A 15,865-nucleotide genomic window follows, 5' to 3' on the forward strand; every position below is an offset into this window, starting at 1 on the left:
TAAATTGCTTAGTACCTGGAACCCAGGCATACTTAAATCACATAGAGTAAACAAATTACAGACGTAAAAAAAATTTCCGACTAAATTAAATAAAAAATTATGTGAAATTACGTCATAAATAATGAAAAACTGCATACCATAAAATCATACGTTTCATTGCCGAATGAGGTAAACCAAATACAATACAGAGCAATACCGGAAATTCGGCAAGAGTAGCGGAAACTGCTTTGACCAGCGATCCTAGCGGGATGTGGATGAAGTTAGGTGTTTCGCCGTATTCGTTTACATTGAAAAGTCGAGAGTTGAATTCAGAAAATGTGTACTAAAATTACTGTGAATTTACTCCTAACACAAAAGAAAGATTATTAATTACCATTATTCTACCCTTATTTGGACTTTAAATTATCAAAAGTACCTGAAAAACGAGATTAAAAATCTCTAAAGTGCTATAACAAAGCATTATTTCGAATTATATTGCATCCAGCAATCAAGAGGTAGTGCCAGTAGCGGTGGTTCCACTCACTTTCCTGACGTAAAAAACATAGTGCCCGGATTGATCTGCATAGCATTTGGTTAAACGTAGGCGTATTTTCTAGCGATTATCATAATTTTACAAATATTTTTAATATAAATATACATACAGATATCCGGCGTGACTAAAGACGATATATTAGTTTATACTACTTTTCTTAGAGTAAAGTAGGCTAATAAGGGCTATTCCGTTTCTGAAACATATATCAGGTTTTGTCAGTGGCTTAGGTGAAGTCAAGTTGCTAACGCAATAAAAATTTATTGATTATAGCAAACATACATAGCAGAAGTAAAATTTATTGTATACGTTTGTGTTATTTATAAACTCGTCTTCAGATTATGTTCATAAAAAATACTAAACCAAAATGTTATAGGCTTGCAGTATCTTGAAAAGGGGAAGTTCAACGTAAAGGCGTCACAGCGATACAAATGCAACAACATTACCACAAACAACTCCTTGTGGATATAAAATAATAATAATAATTCCATGAAATGTTAAGTTGCCGAACAACATGTTTTATTTAACAAGTTTCCGTTTCGTTCACTAACCCTATCGCTTTCTTTCCTTTGATTTCAAAGTATTTATTTCATATTACTCAGCTATAGAAATTATATATAAATAAGTCATACAGGAAATTCAATTTAAATTTTTGCTCTGGAAACATTAAACCACGAAATATACTTCTAGGACTCCAAAAATATTAACAGTTTTAGTATATTTAAACTGTCGTAGTATCTATCCTAAGTTATAAATAATACCACAGGAGTGTATAATATTCCTTCAAAAACAGTAATACTTTATACGTAAGGGCCTTCCCTAGTTAAGCGTATACGCGTGTCTCCGTAAATAAATGTTTTGGTAATACGATTTTTCTTTCCACGAAAGGTGAAAATTGTCATGTTCTACATTTTTTGTATAATATATTTACATAGGAAAAAAATTGTGAAAATGGCGAAAAAGCGCATACTCAGAGCCTGGTTACTCAGTTTACTTAATTCGCAGTCAAAATGTACAACATGAAATTAGTAGATTTATCATTTGTTTTTTATCGCGTAATAATACCCCACTGTTACAGATCTTGTTTGCGAGTGATTAGTATAGGCGTGGTGCGTTCCGCAGCATTGAATGCATTGCGTAGATGGGACAACTGCGCTCAAATATTTAAGAAGGAAGCCACCTTATAAGACTATGTATAGTAATGGTGAGCGACACACTATCTATTTGTCTCGGAAACGAACTACCCATCTTCCTTGAAAGATGCAGGCGATATTTGATGAGCGACACACTACCTGTTGTCTCGAAAACGAACTACCCTTCCTCCTTGAAAGATGCAGGCGATACTGAATACTCTCTTGTGGCAGAATTTCGAACCTCTCACAATGTTTCGGTAGTAGTTCCAGAATCCACGAATAGAGTTACAAGTGGCTGGAATGTATTTACACACACTATATGGAGCAAGAATATACTAAAATAATTTTAGGCAAAATGACTTTAGACAAAACGACTGCTCGGCAAGTTAACTGTCTGTTAAAGAAAGCGAAGTGCTGAAACTTTAGGCAAAACAACTTTAGGCGAAATGACATTAGGCAAAACGACTTTAGGCAAAACGAATCTTAGGCAGTACGATTTTAGGCAAAGCGACTTTAGGGGAACTTAAGCATGCGATTATAATTTTAGGCAAAAAGACTTTAGGCACAACGATTTTAGGCAAAATGACTTTAGGCAAAATGACTTTTAGGCAAACCGACTTTAGGCAAAACGATTTTAGGCAAAATGTTTTTAGGCAAACTAACTTTAGGCAAAACGACTTTAGGCAAAACGACTTTACGCTAAACGACTTTAGGCAAAATTACTTTAGGCAAAACGAATTTTAGGCAAAACGAAGGTGGGTAAACACGATTAGGCAAAACTATTTTAGGCAAAACGACGCGCCCCTGTAGAAACTAGGAACATGTGGATAAATATTATAAATATGAAAACAGTGATCAGAGGCGACGAGCGTGCCAAAATGCGCGACTAATAGAGGTTATATTTCTATTTTGTTGGTAGCTTTTTTTCGAGACTTAATGAGCGATTTAGCGGGCAGCTTAAACCTGTTAATTTTGTGTTACAGTGATGCGCGCGCATCTTAAAATTTCACTCTCGTCATTTTTTCATAACGCGCCTAAATAAAGATTTTTAAATACGTATTTGTAATTTACATAACCATAAGCGCTTTTGATTTATTTAATAATTTTAATTTTATTTAGTTACATACAATAAACCAAATGATAAATAATGACCAAAAAAATTTATAAAAAATATATTTAAAACAAATAAAACTACAATATTCAGCAAAAAACAGCTTGCAGGCATTACGCTGAGAATGTACTGAGCAATGGTCCCTGCAAACTTTATTTTTAAGTATTTAAAACGGCAGTTTTTTTAACGCGTTAAATGCTATTTAAGGCATAAAACACAAACTATTAAACAAAATTGTACCATTATATAAACGCTTGAATGGGAAAAATTGGCAAAATCAAAAGTGGATAATGAATTGATTTACGTTAATTTTAATTATTGAGTGTAAACTAACAAAAAAAACACAACACAAGCAGATTGTAATGCCGAAATCTTAAATACCTTTAGGTAAATAACATTATATTAAAATTAGTATGATCACATGTAACTAGAGAAATTCACTTTCACACACCGCATTTTAAGCGGTATTTTGCATTAACATTATTATGTTAAATACATATGAATAGTAATGAAATAGTAATGAAATAAAAATTAACTTCTTCCAAAGCATATAAGAATTTATTTAAAACAAAAATATAAGAGCTCGCATTTCAAAAGTGGTTGTATGTAAGCCTGTTTCGTTTCTGTATATTTTATAATTAATATCTCACAGTTTTGCGTGTATATTTAATTATATTTAAACGTAATGATATAATACGTCCTCCCCACTCCATTAAAGAGAACATTTTGAACAATAGAAAAAATGTGCATGTTTCTTTTTGATGTATAGGGGTTCACATTCCTACTTTTATTCGATTTATTTACATGCATTGATGAAATATTATGTTAATGCTACACAACCTAGTGTTTAGGTTATTTCTATAACAAACAATAAAAAAAAGTTAAATTGAAATAAATTTTGTAGTTCTCGCTGATGCCCGAACACACAAACATTTTAAAAACCATTAATTTGAGTTTTATTAATGTTTATATATATATATCATTTAATAAATTCATTCAATAATAACCTTTTTACCGTTATAGACTTTATTATTATAGATAATAACTCAGTATTTAGCACGAAATATATTCCTTGAACTAATATTAACCTACAGTTAATCATACAAAAAAATTAAAATAATTACTCGTATTATAAAACAAGTGAAATTTCTACTTAAAATCACGTTTGTTTAAACTTAAATCTGCTAACACAGAAATTGTCCTTCCTTTTGCATACGTTCACCCACTTATTGTAAAGATGTTCACATTTTTGGCAAATAAATATTTTATGCCAGAATCTCGAGTCTTTTTGAAATGATTGTGAAATCCGAACACTGCACAGCTGCATAAAAGCACTCAGGATTATGTAAGCACCAACAATGACAAAAATTCGCACGAGACGCAGATTAAATGGATGGGAAGCGGCTGGAAGAAGAGCGCTGGCTACAACCAAGGTGACGTAGCGAGGGAGCGCGTGGAGGGGGAAAACCTGCGCACGGTTTCACCTGCTCTTCCTTACACCATGACAGCGGCAGCACGCAACCTACACGTGAACTGTTTTGTCAACTGTTTATAAAGTGAAGTGAAAAGTTAATGTGGTTTCCATTGTTTATTACAACAACAATTGCGGCAAAAAAGGTAATTAATTCTTGCATTTTAAGAATTTGATTAGCGATATAATCTCATATATTTGTTCTTTGATTATTAAAAAAATTAGCATCGGTCGGCGAGTGCAGTAATAATAGGTTATGTTACAATTTTGACTAAAAAATTATTTTCTCATATAACCGATGGTATAAAAAGTCAACTGCTTTTATTTAGTATTCAATGAAAAAAATTGTGTTTTTCAATTAACTCCTTTGTATTATACAAAATAATGATAATTCAGTGATAATTCAATTCAATTCATAATGTAGCATGTCTGCTACACCCTGGTGTACTGGCCCGGATATTTAATTAGTTTTAGATTTAAGATATTTGTATATTTTATTTACATAAATATTTTAATCCTTCTTAGTAATTATTAATTTAATTTTAAGATTATAGTCAGTATTAATCTATGAGGAAGGTGCGAGAAATTGCGAGAACATTAGAGAGTGTTGAAAGTAAAGAGAGCGATAGCAGCGCGTCGGAACTAGGCGTTGCGTGACGTCGAAGAAAAGCAGTCGGGGTCGCGGAAGCGATCGCGCGCGCCACGGACACACCAAGGCGAGCTCGAACGCGAGCGCGGGGCGCGAACGACTGGCGATCGAACCCAGTACACACCAAAGCGAACAGAGGCAGTCGCGGCAACAAGGTGAAAGACGTCTAGAACATATTTTAGTGCCTGTAATTGGCGAGTTTGGGGCCTTTCAAAATCAGAACATATTTCCTAGAAGGCCTGCAAATTATGCATTTGAGATTCGCGGCAGATTTGTTTCCTTTTTTAATGCTAATAATGATAACTAACAAAGTTCCTATATCACTTGGTACGTTCAATTGCAAAAACCTTGTAGTTGTGTGTACCAATTTTGTTGTTATTTCTATAACTACCTATAATAATTAAATAATTACCTGGCATTCCTAGTATTATTCCTATTTCATCCTTCTGTTTGTTACTCTTTTGTTTTTGTATCCTTCCATAGACATATTTTACAGCACTAAATTCACTTTTACAGGTTCTATAAGACGTTCGGTGATTCCATAATCCATGTTTTCGTCCAAACTGCTCACAAGTGCACACTGGCCGCGCGAACAACCCAGCATGTGCGGTCAGCTCGCAGCTCGCGCGTCCTGACCGCGTTCGTGCTCGCCTTGGTGTGTCCACCGCCTATGTGAAGTGAGCGCTACTAGAGTTGGCGCGGAGTAGAACAGCCAGACAGTTACGTGCGGAGGTGTGGGGCAGTGAAAAAGCACATCGGAGTTTATGTCGGCGGAAGTGCATGTGCTTCGAAAAATCCAACATCACGTTCACCATGGAGGGTGGCATAGTGAATGGAACCGCCACCATCGTTAACGTCGTCAGCGGTAAGCCAAGCAAAAAAAAAAAAAGGTAAATATGTAGTGTACGGATTATCGTCAAAAACAATTTTAGAAATCTGAAATAACTTTCATTATATGCTCTTTTACGTCCTCTTTTCATTACAGCCTGCTGAGATAAGAAATTCCAAATACTTTAGGAGATATAGAAATTTTTAGTTTTCATATTTGGGCGATATTTGTTAAAAAAAAATTTAAAATTCCGAAAATACTTTTATTCTGTGCTCTTTAACTTCCTCTTTTCATTAAACCCGGCGTAGATAAGAAATTTCAAATACTTTAGGAGATATCGAATTTTTTAATTTTCATTCTGTGCACTCATGCGGCTTTCACAATTGTTGCTTGTTTACGAGTATGATTTTTTTTTTTCGCGACGTAGGTGAACGACTACATCATTTTCTACTAATGGCAAAGGAATTGTACCTGCCTCTAACTTAGGTGAGTTTTTAACGTTTAAAATTTTAACGTTTTATTTGTTGCGCAAGTAATAAGTAAAAAGAAAATTACGTGAGTTCCTACTGTTCATCCTTTGTCCCGGTTTGTTAGGTCAGGTCAGCTACATTATAAATTCTTTAAAACTAAAAAACCATTAAAATTAATTTTATTATTTTTAATGCCCGTTCAGTTTCAAAGTATTTATAATGTAGCTGACCTGACCTAATCTACCTTTGTACCGTTTTGTTAGGTCAGGTCAGTTACATTATAAATAGGTACTTAAAACTATACAAGTAAAATTAATTGATATTATTTTAATTTCCGTTTATTTTGAAGTATTTATAATGTAACTAAACTTACCTAATGGAAAATTACTGTTATTTAGGCATTCACGTACACACGGCAAAATATAAAATGGCGACGGTCGAATGATTACATAGGTCGTGTATTGCAAAATAAGAACGGCGATATCTCCAAAAGTAATTGGAATTTCTTATCTCCGCAGGCTGTAACGAAAAGAGGACGTAAAAGAGCATATAATGAAAGTTATTTCAGATTTTTAAAAAAAATTTTTGACGATAATCCGTACACTACATATTTACCAAAAAAATGCCCTTTGTTAAAGTGGGCGTGGTCGACTGTGAGACATGGTTGTGAAATTTGCCTCGAGTAACCCATGGTGTTTTTGGAGCAATACCTGGCGGTTTTATAGTCTGCTGAGAACGTCGGCGCGGTACAACAAGTAAGTAGTGTTCATCTGATTATAATCCTCGTTTGCGCCTGCAACAACTTTCTACCTGACCGGCCGTGAAGTTAAATTATAATTGGGTTAGCAAAACTTTGCGACGGTATAGTGAATTGTTGTGCACGTCCCTTATGAAAACACGTCGTATTTGCAAACTGTTTAAATGCTCTGTGAAGGAAATTTCCCGTTAGTCGTGCACGAACCCCGGGCTGAACTTGTGATTTTTATTACGCACTCGCTCTCTAGAACTTTGGACAGAAACTATTTAAATAATGGTAATTTACGCCCGGGCGTTTTAACTAAGGATGTATATGTAACAAATTTTATAGGCCTTTATAATTTTTATTATATATGTTTGTATGCTTTAGTATTACCTTTTTTTTTAGCGTAAATAAGTAAATATATCTATATTAATATTATAAAGCTGAAGAGTTTGTTTGCTTGTTTGTTTGTTTGAACGCGCTAATCTCAGGAACCACTGGTCCGATTTGAAAAATTATTTAAGTGTTGGATAGCACATTTATCGAGGAAGGCTATATCCTATATTATATTATCAATAACATTAGGGATCCTTACTAAAAGTCCAATTTAGAATCAAATGCGTTGGAGGGGGTTAGATACAACATGCAGTACACGTACGAAGTGTGTGTTGACAATGCCGCAGGCGCATAGAAGTTTATTTCCTATTGCCTATTAACATTGTTGCCACGCACTAATGCCTTATCATTCTTAATTTTCCCATACAAGTAAAAAAAACACCCGTGTTATATTAACAACGAATCAATCAGTACCCTCATAAGAGTTCAATTAGTATTTAAATACTTTTTATCACTTTAAATCGCAAACCTAAACTATTGTTTTTTTTCCTCTCTCTGTGTTTAATTTGTTTTTTATTGCCCTTTTTTTCAAGTATATATATATTGTACAGACTTGAAACTTCACAGTAATGTTCCTTATGTTACGCAGGATGACATTTTCCGAAAATTAGATCCCATGGGTAGTTAAAGCCAGGCAACAGTGGGTACTTTGTCTGCATGAGAACAGGATTTTGCATTGTTCATGCCTTCTGCGTCTCCATGGCAACAGGCATCGCGCGACAGTGGCGTATCCACAAGGAGGGGCATGTATAATGAGCGGCGCAAGAGCGATCTTCCTGTAGACTGCCGTAGCGAAGTACGGGTACATCAGTTGTACGTTGCGTGCACGAGTCGGGAAACCATCGGTGCTATTCATTTTCTCTCCGGTACATTATACAGCATTGTAATAAATCTTCACTGAATTTTTTTTTTATTTACCATTACTGTAAATGGGAGATGTGGGTTAATTTTTTTCCATTAGTATAGCCGTGCGAAGCCGGGTCGGGCAGCTAGTATAAATATACATCGGAGCTCCGAGGTAGATTTTTTTTGTTGAAACTTGGATTGTAGCAATGGTAGTCATCCTAGGTGTATAGCGTAAATGGTATTTTTAATTATTTTATCTGTCCTTATAGAGTTTGTACATTTTGTATTCTTATTTCTTTCTGGCCTTATCTGCCATATTAAATGGTACCTAGTAAATTCATGGTTCTTTCACTCGCTGTTCCTACACTGTTCATAATTCTTTTTATAGTGTTTAATTCTGCTATTTATTTTAGTAATCTCGTAAGTTTGCCTGCGCTCGCTGTGCGGAGAAAGGATTTTTGGATCTTTAATGGCATTTCGTTTTTGCACTTGCATTTTTTCTTCCTTTTGCTCGGTTTGTGTCTGGGGAAGGGCAAACCACACAATAAAAGTATGCAATTTTTCATCAATGTTTTCTTATGACGTTATCACGTAAAACTATAGTCCGTAAACCGACTTTACAGACAATCCTTTTTTGTTTATCTTTTATCTTCAATCATTTATGTAAGCACATTAGATACTGTAGTACAAAAACCTTCATATTAAAATTTATTATTTATTCTAGCCTGAATAAAATCATTTGATTTATGTAAGTCAATATTTTAAGAAAGTATGATACGTACTATACGGTAATGCTGTTTATTTTTACCAAAGTAAGTATTCGTAATTTATACCTATCGATAATGCTAAAGAAATTTAGTTTTCAAACACAATATTCCATAAATGTAATAATTTTTTTTAGATAAATAGCATCATTTTTTTATTTCTGTTGTTTATAAATCTTAAAAAAAAACCTAAATTCATAGACAAAAATTTATTTTAAAACCTTTAATATATATCCTTATATTATAGGTTGAATCTTAAGTGTAAGCACGAATCATAAGAGCAAAATAATAAATTTAAAAATTATTTATTAATTATATAAACTATTAAAAATATACATTGACTAGACATTTTGTCAGAAAGCTACTGAAAGATATTTAATTTATAAGAAAAGTAAGTTTATGAAATTCTTCGTAAAATTCATTTTGATATTTTTCAAATTAGTTCAATGATTTGTAAAGTATTGTAGTTAACATTGCAACATTGGCCTATATACAAACAATTAAATTATAAAAGATTTTTTTTTAGTTATTTTAAACTTAACTTCAAAATATATTTTTTTATGTTTTTGAAACTATGCGTTTAAGAAGTTTATTGTGTAACATGATTAAAAAATATATTTCAAATAAAATAATTAAAATTAATTTTATTATAAAAATATTTAAAACCACATTTCCAATCTAAAATTAACATTTATTAGTCTTAAAACTGAAATTTCATGAATATTTGATTACTTTTAAATATTTTAGATTAAAAATACAAATAACTTCTAAACTAAGGCCAAATAAAATACTGTTTCCTCTTCTAAGAATAAATGGTTTTGAATAGGTACCTATAGTGAATTAAACATCTCTTTAAAATGGACTGTTAGTCTACAAAATACTGATTATATATTTCCTTTTAAATACTATACTTATTTAAATTATTATTTCTTATTTTAATAGAACCAAGGTGAACTTTTTTTTCACGAGATATTTTTTTCAGTTTATTTATTGATAAATAAAAAGGCTGACATAGAAGTGCATTATGAAATACAGGCATTTTTCCAATACACTTTTCTATGACAGATCTTAATTTTGTGATTTATTATTTACTATACATTTGAAACTGTTATTATTAAAATATTAGATGTTTATAGTATGCATATATTTTTTTTAATATACATGGCACACACATATGAAATATCACAAAATAACTCGATGCAATCTAGCTGAGGGTAAAAAAATTTGTATATACATATCTAATGCATCATTTGAACATATATATACGAAAATCTTAAAACTATTGACAAACTTGTTAAGCACAGAAATATTTTGTAGGTTTCACGACATTTCGGAAAGCAAACAGGTTTGTGTACTGAGTAATCACTGGACACGTATTGCATCGCAATTGCCAACTAGGAGAAGACAAAACCTGCCAGAGGAGGTTGCCCTGCAGGTCTGAACTTGCCGAAACTTGTCCTGCGCCGCCTTGGACTTGTTGCGCTCGCGCTTCTTCAACGACGGCAGCGGTGCCGCCTCCTGGTCGGCGGGGATGGGTGGCAGCTTGCGGCGCATGCGCAGAGACTTCTGGGAGTCAGTCTCGCTCAGCGTGTCGGAGGAGTCACCGCCCGTGTCTCGCGGCCCACGCGGCGTGCCCACGGGCGTGCTCTGCGGCGTCTCCATGTGGATCCCTGCAGACCATAACCATCACATAGTGTACCCTACAGAGCAATCTGGCTTGCGGCGCATGCGCAGAGACTTCTGGGAGTCAGTCTCGCTCAGCGTGTCGGAGGAGTCACCGCCCGTGTCTCGCGGCCCACGCGGCGTGCCCACGGGCGTGCTCTGCGGCGTCTCCATGTGGATCCCTGCAGACCATAACCATCACATAGTGTACCCTACAGAGCATTCTGGCTTGCATCATGTGCACAAGTACTTCTGTGAGTCAGTCTCGCTCAGCGTGTTGGAGGAGTCACCGCCCGTGTCTCGCGGCCCACGCGGCGTGCCCACGGGCGTGCTCTGCGGCGTCTCCATGTGGATCCCTGCAGACCATAACCATCACATAGTGTACCCTACAGAGCATTCTGGCTTGCATCATGTGCACAAGTACTTCTGTGAGTCAGTCTCGCTCAGTGTGTCGGAGGAGTCACCGCCCGTGTCTCGCGGCCCACGCGGCGTGCCCACGGGCGTGCTCTGCGGCGTCTCCATGTGGATCCCTGCAGACCATAACCATCACATAGTGTACCCTACAGAGCAATCTGGCTTGCGGCGCATGCACCAAGACTTCTGGGAGTCAGTCTCGCTCAGCGTGTCGGAGGAGTCCCCGCCCGTGTCTCGCGGCCCACACGGCGTGCCCACGGGCGTGCTCTGCGGCGTCTCCATGTGGATCCCTGCAGACCATAACCATCACATAGTGTACCCTACAGAGCAATCTGGCTTGCATCATGTGCACAAGTACTTCTGTGAGTTAGTCTCGCTCAGCGTGTTGGAGGAGTCCCCGCCCGTGTCTCGCAGCCCACGCGGCGTGCCCACGGGCGTGCTCTGCGGCGTCTCCATGTGGATCCCTGCAGACCATAACCATCACATAGTGTACCCTACAGTAAACTGAATAGAGAGTTTCCCCTCCTTTTGGTTTGTTAACCCAGCGCTCTTAGCGTTAGCCCTACCGCCCTGGGGCCCCCACGGGCGTGGATGCGGATACGCCGCATACGCAACCAGGAAGAGCGTTAGAGCTTTTGGCTATGCAAAGGGACTGAGGCTACCCATCTCAGTTTATGCACCACCTCCGGCCCCCTACTCCACTCAGCTAACCAGAAAGTTGGATGCTCCCTTACCCTCTGGAGTATCACTTTTGGCGCCTACCCTGGTCTCCCGCCTCACACTGGGACTCCTCAATCACCCAGTGAACCCGCGGTCCGGTGGAGGCCTACCCAACCTCTTCCAGCTGTCCAGGCTGGTAACCGGAGCTGTCCTCGTCTCTCACAACGTCGGTACTTCAATGGGCTAGGGAACCCTGATACCTGCCCCTAAAGCACTCGGGGCACCACTCCCAAGTACGAGTCCTACCTCACCAAGAATCCTGGGCCTTAAGAAAACCTCAGCGGGGAACCATTCAAACATGATGGATTCTTCCCGTACTACGACGAACTTTTGGTCTCGTCGGCAGACTGTTCGCCGGTAGTTTGACCAGACCACCGCGCTTCAGGGTGCAGCCACGAGGCGTCCTCGTCTCCTCGGAAAGCCCTCCGACCCGCCGTACCTCGGCCCGGCGGGTTTACAGCCGATTAAGGCCCGGATGTGACCACACTCGTCAGGCGACGACCCGTCAACCCCAGCTGGAAAATGGCAACTACAGTGCCCGGGCAGGAGGCACCTGGGGGTTTCCTCGGTACCTCCACCGACTACAGGGCTAAAGGGGAAACCTCGCCGTGCAGTTTACAGCCCGTTTTTAGGCCCGGTCGCCCGACACCGTAACCACCATACCCAGTCGAACTCCTTTACCATGGGGCCAAATCCATTCACTATGGGGCCCTTTGGGACCGATGCACCGAGGCTCGACCGTCGAACCCCCCGGAAAGGTTTCTATCGCATCTGCTGTTGCCCGCAGATTCAGCCCTTTCACCATTTCCGGTCTCATACATGCAATTGAGGATGCACTGTGGCAGAGTAAGACCCGGCAGAGCCCTCTTTAGTTAGAGAGGTGCTATGACCAGAGGTTGGGGAACCCTCCCAACATAGTCACCACGATCCTCCCCCAACAGCGGTGCCAACGTGAAAGCAGAGGGTTGCCACTTGGTGTGGAGAGGCTATATAATCGCATCACACACCCTTTCCGTGGACATGAATGGTTCATGTCTCGGATACTAGAACCGGCAACAGTTCCGACACCTCGAACGACAATCACCTTCCTATCAGCCGTGGATACCTTAGAGCAGGCAGAGGTGACCTCGGGGTTGCCTGAGTCACCTCACCGACTACAAGGCTAAAGGGGAAACCTCGCCGTGCAGTTTACAGCCCGTTTTTAGGCCCGGGTGCCTGCTCTCCAGCCCGCAGCCAGAGAGGCCAAGTCCACTCCCGCCAGTGTACCCTACAGAGCAATCTGGCTTGCGGCGCATGCACCAAGACTTCTGGGAGTCAGTCTCGCCCAGCGTGTCGGAGGAGTCACCGCCCGTGTCTCGCGGCCCACGCGACGTGCCCACGGGCGTGCTCTGCGGCGTCTCCATGTGGATCCCTGCAGACCATAACCATCACATAGTGTACCTTACAGAGCATTCTGGCTTGCATCATGGGCACAAGTACTTCTGTGAGTTAGTCTCGCTCAGCGTGTTGGAGGAGTCCCCGCCCGTGTCTCGCGGCCCACGCGGCGTGCCCACGGACGTGCTTTGCGGCGTCTCCATGTGGATCCCTGCAGACCATAACCATCACATAGTGTACCCTACAGAGCAATCTGGCTTGCGGCGCATGCGCAGAGACTTCTGGGAGTCAGTCTCGCTCAGCGTGTCGGAGGAGTCACCGCCCGTGTCTCGCGGCCCACGCGGCGTGCCCACGGGCGTGCTCTGCGGCGTTTCCATGTGGATCCCTACCGACCATAACCATCACATAGTGTACCCTACAGAGCATTCTGGCTTGCATCATGTGCACAAGTACTTCTGTGAGTCAGTCTAGTTCAGCGTGTCGGAGGAGTCACCGCCCGTGTCTCGCGGCCCACGCGGCGTGCCCACGGGCGTGCTCTGCGGCGTCTCCATGTGGATCCCTGCAGACCATAACCATCACATAGTGTACCCTACAGAGCAATCTGGCTTGCGGCGCATGCGCAGAGACTTCTGGGAGTCAGTCTCGCTCAGCGTGTCGGAGGAGTCACCGCCCGTGTCTCGCGGCCCACGCGGCGTGCCCACGGGCGTGCTCTGCGGCGTCTCCATGTGGATCCCTGCAGACCATAACCATCACATAGTGTACCCTACAGAGCATTCTGGCTTGCATCATGTGCACAAGTACTTCTGTGAGTCAGTCTCGCTCAGCGTGTCGGAGGAGTCACCGCCCGTGTCTCGCGGCCCACGCGGCGTGCCCACGGGCGTGCTCTGCGGCGTCTCCATGTGGATCCCTGCAGACCATAACCATCACATAGTGTACCCTACAGAGCATTCTGGCTTGCATCATGTGCACAAGTACTTCTGTGAGTCAGTCTCGCTCAGTGTGTCGGAGGAGTCACCGCCCGTGTCTCGCGGCCCACGCGGCGTGCCCACGGGCGTGCTCTGCGGCGTCTCCATGTGGATCCCTGCAGACCATAACCATCACATAGTGTACCCTACAGAGCAATCTGGCTTGCGGCGCATGCGCAGAGACTTCTGGGAGTCAGTCTCGCTCAGCGTGTCGGAGGAGTCACCGCCCGTGTCTCGCGGCCCACGCGGCGTGCCCACGGGCGTGCTCTGCGGCGTCTCCATGTGGATCCCTACAGACCATAACCATCACATAGTGTACCCTACAGAGCATTCTGGCTTGCATCATGTGCACAAGTACTTCTGTGAGTCAGTCTCGCTCAGCGTGTCGGAGGAGTCACCGCCCGTGTCTCGCGGCCCACGCGGCGTGCCCACGGGCGTGCTCTGCGGCGTCTCCATGTGGATCCCTGCAGACCATAACCATCACATAGTGTACCATACAGAGCAATCTCGCTTGCGGCGCATGCGCAGAGACTTCTGGGAGTCAGTCTCGCTCAGCGTGTCGGAGGAGTCACCGTCCGTGTCTCGCGGCCCACGCGGCGTACCCACGGGCGTGCTCTGCGGCGTTTCCATGTGGATCCCTGCAGACCATAACCATCACATAGTGTACCCTACAGAGCATTCTGGCTTGCATCATGTGCACAAGTACTTCTGTGAGTCAGTCTCGCTCAGCGTGTCGGAGGAGTCACCGCCCGTGTCTCGCGGCCCACGCGGCGTGCCCACGGGCGTGCTCTGCGGCGTCTCCATGTGGATCCCTGCAGACCATAACCATCACATAGTGTACCCTACAGAGCATTCTGGCTTGCATCATGTGCACAAGTACTTCTGTGAGTCAGTCTCGCTCAGCGTGTCGGAGGAGTCACCGCCCGTGTCTCGCGGCCCACGCGGCGTGCCCACGGGCGTGCTCTGCGGCGTCTCCATGTGGATCCCTGCAGAACATAACAATCACATAATGTACCCTACAGAGCAATCTGGCTTGCATCATGTGTACAAGTACTTCTGGGACTCAGCTTTTAAAATGTGTAGGAGTCCTTCTTCTGACTGATTTAAAAAATATATTTTATATAAGTTATCATATATAATATAACTTATTACTTATTTTGTTACACTTACATACTTCTTAATAATTTATGTTAATTTTCAGTTGTTAATCTAATACACAAATATGTAAGCTTACATTCATCATTTTTTAAATTAGGTATTATATTTTATATATTTTTATTAATCATTTTTAATAGTTGTGTAGAATGATTTTTAGCATTATAATTGCAATATACACCAATTCAAGCGATGATTAAACTTGATTTTAAAATAAATGCTAACTTTGATATTTATCAAAACACACAGGTTACGCGGTTTAGGTTTTAATGAATGTGCCATGGAAAATCTACACATGTAAGCTAAGTGGAAGTTTTTTAATTCACCACATGATACCCACCTGCCTAGGTTTCTAACCGGCATTCAGATATCCGGCTGGTAACGCGCTGTTAACAAACCGTTCCAGATTTCTTGAAAGTGGATACTTGCAAAATGCATTTAAAGGCAATTTCATTTACCTATATAAGTTTATTTTTCATGGCTTGTCTTTTAGATTTATATTATAGACAGTGAAAAAGGCTAAAAACAAGTGATTTCACGGAATTTTTCAGCACGCATTAAAAAAAATTTTTTTAGATAGTATTATAAGTGGTACGAGAAAGTGCAAGGGCATTTAATATTTATTATTCCAGTACAAA

The 15,865-nt window shown here is 40.7% G+C and overlaps 1 protein-coding gene across 1 annotated transcript in view; it reads right to left on the reverse strand.

Moving 5' to 3' along the window:
• Positions 1 to 14,936: 14,936 nt before the first annotated feature.
• The window catches only part of LOC134528940 (transcription factor SPT20 homolog), a 176,793-nt gene continuing 175,864 nt past the window's right edge, over positions 14,937 to 15,865 (reverse strand). Inside the window, exon 15 of the mRNA XM_063362609.1 lies at positions 14,937 to 15,058. Coding sequence (XP_063218679.1) covers positions 14,937 to 15,058 — 122 coding nt within the window. The remainder of the gene's footprint in view (positions 15,059 to 15,865) is intronic.

Source organism: Bacillus rossius, chromosome 2 (genome assembly GCF_032445375.1).
Source record: "Bacillus rossius redtenbacheri isolate Brsri chromosome 2, Brsri_v3, whole genome shotgun sequence".
Classification (NCBI taxonomy): Eukaryota; Metazoa; Arthropoda; class Insecta; order Phasmatodea; family Bacillidae; genus Bacillus; species Bacillus rossius.